The sequence below is a fragment of the Helianthus annuus genome, chromosome 5 (genome assembly GCF_002127325.2).
Source record: "Helianthus annuus cultivar XRQ/B chromosome 5, HanXRQr2.0-SUNRISE, whole genome shotgun sequence".
In the NCBI taxonomy this organism is placed as follows: domain Eukaryota; kingdom Viridiplantae; phylum Streptophyta; class Magnoliopsida; order Asterales; family Asteraceae; genus Helianthus; species Helianthus annuus.
Genome location: NC_035437.2, coordinates 96,463,767 through 96,468,903, shown reverse-complemented (window position 1 = coordinate 96,468,903; position 5,137 = coordinate 96,463,767). Strand labels below are relative to the sequence as shown.

At 39.0% G+C, this 5,137-nt stretch overlaps 1 protein-coding gene across 1 annotated transcript; it reads right to left on the bottom strand.

Moving 5' to 3' along the window:
- Window positions 1-1,522: 1,522 nt before the first annotated feature.
- LOC110923389 (probable leucine-rich repeat receptor-like protein kinase IMK3) lies at window positions 1,523-4,801 on the bottom strand. The gene is made up of 2 exons (XM_022167492.2): window positions 3,122-4,801; window positions 1,523-2,299 (listed from the first exon to the last, which is right to left on the bottom strand). The coding sequence occupies exons 1-2, from the start codon at window positions 4,599-4,601 to the stop codon at window positions 1,662-1,664; spliced, it is 2,118 nt and encodes a 705-aa protein (XP_022023184.1). The 5' UTR covers window positions 4,602-4,801; the 3' UTR covers window positions 1,523-1,661.
- Window positions 4,802-5,137: the final 336 nt, after the last annotated feature.

The window sequence follows — 5,137 nt, the reverse complement described above, 5'->3', positions numbered from 1 at the left end:
ACAGGGTCTCAAAACACTGTTTGTCTATGTACTGACATCGTCAGCATTTTTCTGAATTATCCGCTAACTGTGCTTTGTGCATCGTTTATGTCACTAAGAGTTTGTATGTAAAAATGTTGTGACAGCATGAAATGTGATGCACATGTAAGTATGATACAGTAATCAGAAAGCAGTTTAAGTCATCAGTTGTAATTCAGCACAATTATTAAGTACTAATCACAATTAATTAATTGTACGGATACCTGAATTTTTTGACGGTTGTCACAGATGACGTGGACAACGATTTGGAAAAAAATGATATATTTACACACCCTTTTCTACTTCACCACTACACCTCCACCATCATCACCACCACCCACCATCCAGCACCTACCATAACCACTGCCCCCAATAGCCACTACAACCCACCCAACCACTACGTGCTACCACTACCACCATCCACCATCAACAACCTCCAAAATCACAACCATTGACCTTTAATCTAATACAAATATACATGTACACATATATCATATTGCAAACACACACTCACATAGATATCTAGAGAGAGAAAGTGTCAATCGGAGGTGGTGAATCTGAGATCGGTTTCGATTTTAGGACTGTGTAATGGTTTGGGTAAGATTTGATGTTTTGGGGTTGAATCTGAGATTCGTGGTAGTAATCAGAGGATGGTTGTGGTGGAGATGGCGATGGGTGGTGGGTGGAGATGGTTGTGGATATGGTAGTGGTGGTGGGTCGCGTAGATGGCGGCAGCAGTGGTTGTTGATGGTAGTGGTGGTGGGTGGAGATGGCGGTAGTGTTGGTGTTGGTGTTGGTGTTGGTGCTGGTGTTGGTGGAGATGATAGTGGAGATAGCAGTGGTAGTGGGCTGAGATGGTAGTGGAGATGGCAGTGGTAGTGGGCGGTGTAGATGGCACTGGTGGTGGTGGCTGATGGTGGGGGTGGTGGAGATGGGAGTGGTGCTGGGTGAAGATGGTGGTGGTGTTGGTGGAGATGGTAGTGGAGATGGCAATGGTGATGAGCGGTGTAGATGGCGATGGTGGTGGTGTCTGATGGTGGTGGAGGTGAGAGTACCATAACAGCGTTCACGTCAACAAATAATATAAGTTGTGTGTCATGTCAACGTCTAAGTCAGCAAACACTAACTGGGTTAAACCTCAGTTAGAAAAGGATCGATGGGGCAAAATGTTTACAAGTTGTGATTATTTAAGGAAATTTTTTAAGTTGAGATTATTATCGACAAACAGGTGAAACTTATAATTATTTTAGAATTATTAAAATCCAATAACTCAGAAACAATAGTATGTGTGTAGTCCCCCAATCCCCTGAGTCCGGAGGTTTAGTCCCCCAATCCCCTGAGTCTGGAGGTGTCAGGTGCACCGGACCAAACCACTCCACACTATCACCATCAAAGCGGTGGAGATACTCTAAACACAAATGATAAAGATTCCGGAGGTGTCGGGTGCACCGGACCAAACCACTCCACACTATCACCATCAAAGCGGTGGAGATACTCTAAACACAAATGATAAACATATAAATAGGGTTTCAGTCAAAATGTCAATAATGAAACCTTCTACTTTTACAAACTTTACAATGACAAAACTTTCTACTTTTAGAAACTAAATCAAGTAGATGAACTTGCATACATTAACCAATATGTCAATAAGGAAAAAAATGTCCCAAAACTACTCCAGCTTCACCCCTAGATGAAGTGCCACCACCACCTTCACTGGTGGTTTCCGGTGTAATGTCTTCCAGCTGTTGAGGAATCAGCTGTACCTCGGGCCGAGCAAGCGGAGATGGATCAACACAATGCAAAGCAAGTTTTAACGTGTTTAACAACTCATCACCCGTTGCACAAGAATCCTTCATTAACTTCAAATCAAAAACTTCATCAGTCCGCTCCTCGTTCACAACTGAAGCCACCCATTGTGGCAAACCGACACCATCATCCACCTCTTGCGTTGATTTTCCTGTTAAGAGTTCTAACATTACGACACCAAGACTATATATGTCAGTCTTGGTGTTTGCTTTCTTGAGTTTGGAAAGCTCGGGAGCCCGATACCCGAGTGCACCAGCGGCTGCAATCATGTTTGAGTTTGCAGCGGTCGCCATCAACCATGAAAACCCGTAATCCGCAATCGTTGGGTTAAGATCGACATCCAGAAGAATATTGTTTGAGGTTAAGTTTCCATGGATTATATTGTGACGGGTGTGGAGGTTGAGCAAACCTTTAGTTATTCCTTTTATTATTCTCATTCTTGTTGGCCACTTAACCGGTTCCTTGGGTCCTCGAACTGCATCAATACAAAGTGTAAATCAATGGTCATGATTTGAAGATAAAAATACACTAGTGTATTATACGATTTGGCGATGCAAAACAATGGTCAGGATTTGTTCACTCGGTTCGCAAATACACTAGTGCTCACTCTAGAACCCCACCCTAAATATATATATTAATCTCAAAAAATAATTTTGCATTTCATAGCATATATATATGATTAATGTCATCAAAATATATATTACAAATAAAAATCAATTTTTCATATAATAAAACTACAAAAATGAAACATTACTAAAACATATGACTACTTAAAAGTTTTCAGCTATATATTTCGGGTAAACGGGTATGTAGTTTCCGGTATCATCTAATTCCATACACGCCTCATAAAATTTACCCATACCCGGCCGAATACCCATTGAGTATCGGGTATACATATCCCAAATACTTCAAGTTTTTGGATTCAAATATTTTTGCTATCCCTAGTTTAACCCCAAATTCTTTTCTTATCTTAATAATCTACGATTACAAATCTATCAACATAAAATACAAATGTGTGTAAATTACATGCCATAAAACTTAAACCCTTTACTCTTTTTAGCTTTTAATTTCACAGTAAAAACTCATCATATTTAAACACGTCAACCAACAAATCCGTTAGATTAATCCAAACTCAACCTATTTAAATATGTGTTTACGGGTTCGACCTGATATTAACCCGCACCCGCTAGCTAAAGCTTAACCCATGAATATCATTTTAGTTTTGTTTGGTATAGAAATTCACATCACTATGTGAATGCTTAAGTGTATATGTACGGAGTGTAAGTATAGAAATTACCATGAAGGAAAGAAGCAAGGCTTCCTTTGGGCATATAATCAAAAACAAGAAGTTTCTCCCCTTTTGGACCCAAATAATAAGCCCTCATTGCCAATAGATTTTCATGCCTAATATTCCCAATTGAATTCACTTCAGTTTCAAACTCATTTTCATCCTTTATAACCCCTTCTCTCAATCTTGTGACAACCACTTGATCCCCTTCCACTAAAGCAGCCTTATAAACAGTTCCATAACTATTTTTCCCCAACATCTCAACTCTTGCACACACAAGATCTTCAGCTGTGAACTCAATCCCACCTTCAAAACACACAAGCTTTCCTTCACCATCTCCACCCTCCTCCACCTCCACCGCCACCGGAATATCCTTCATAGGGCCCACACCACTTTCATCACCATCCTTCTTTTCATCTTCATCCGTATCATCTTTCTTTAACATGCAAAAGATAAGTACACAACAAAATAACAATAAAACTGCCATCAAAACTCCGCCTGCAACTAGCAAGATGTCTTCGGTACTTAGTTTCCGGTCTGCATGAGATGTGGGACACGCGGTTGAAGGGCTGTATCCACATAGTTCAAGATTGTCCACAAAACAACTCGAATCGAATCTTGAAGCAAGTCGAACCGGGACACGACCAGATAGATTGTTGTAGGACACATTGAAGAACAAAAGATTCACCAAACCTCCCAAGAAAACTGGAATTTGACCGTTGAGATTGTTGTGAGCTAAACTCAACCAAGTTAATGAACTCAAATTTGAAAAACTGTTCGGCATGCCACCATTAATAAAATTGTAAGAAAGATCCAAGCTTTTTAGCATAACAAGATTTCCAAATTCAGTTGGGATTTCATCATCAAACATGTTATAACTAAAGTCAACACTTTGAAGCAATGTGCATGAACCCAATGTAGGAGGTATTGAGCCTGTAAACTTATTGTTAAACAATTGAATACCTCTAAGATTCAATAAAAACCCTAACTCCTTTGGAACTGAACCTCCAATGGCATTGTCATGGAGACTAAGCTTTCTAAGAGCTTGAAGTTGACCAACTTTTGAAGTGAGTTGACCACCTAAACCTCTCCATGGAAGCTGTATGACAATAACCTGTCCTTGCACACACTTGATTCCTACCCAACCACCAGAACAAGCTCCATATCCACTATCATTCCAGCTTTTCAAGAAACCATGTGGGTCAGTCAGTTCTTGTTTGAAAGATTTTAAGGCTTCAAAGTCTGACTTTGTGACTGTAACTCCATCCCAATATCCAGATGAAACAACGTAAGGATAACATAAAATGAGTAGGTGTGTTAGTAAGGTGAAACAGTGTGTGTTTGTCTTCCTTTTTTGTTTATTTTTCTTGAGGATAATGTTGCATTGGTGTAAAGATTGGGATATTAAAGTTAAAGCTTTTTTATATGGGTAGGTTTGGAAAAACTGGAAATTAGTAGGAAGGTGAAATAGTGTGTGTGTTTCATGCATTTTTCTTTTTTCTTGGTGTGGAGGGTTTTGTGAGAAGAGTATTTGTGGAAAATGATATTGAACTCCATTAATGGACCATGAAAAAGGAAAGCTTCATGTTTTTACAGTTTGAGAAAGATGGTGATTTTGTAGTATGACAGTGAGAGATCATGAGGTTGCACGTGACTGGCACGCTTTCTGGCTCAAAGATCGATGCAGTTTGTACATTGTGCAAGATAAACGTTTGTACGTTTGTCTCATTTGAAGGAAGTAATGCATCATAATAATCTCTTGTTTAAATATTCGAGTAAAATGCAAAAATCGTTTGGGCACTTTTATTTTTTCTATTCGAACTTTTTATTATTGAACCCTCACCTTTTATTTTCGTTTCCATTTATATTAAACATCTAACTTAGTTAAAATATGTCGTTAATTTATGAACGATTTTGGCAATTCAAAATGTACAGGGGCAATTTTGACAATTTACCTATTTATTCTTTTGTTTTTTAATTTACTTTTATATTTAAATCAAACAAGGTTTATACCCGCCCGCGCGT

Excerpts from the sequence above, each read along its gene's own strand:
- LOC110923389 (XM_022167492.2), bottom strand. The coding sequence starts at position 4,601 with ATGCATGAAACACACACACTATTTCACCTTCCTACTAATTTCCAGTTT. Across the intron at positions 2,300-3,121 it reads CCTTGCTTCTTTCCTTCATG|TTCGAGGACCCAAGGAACCG; the intron begins GTAATTTCTATA and ends GTATTGATGCAG.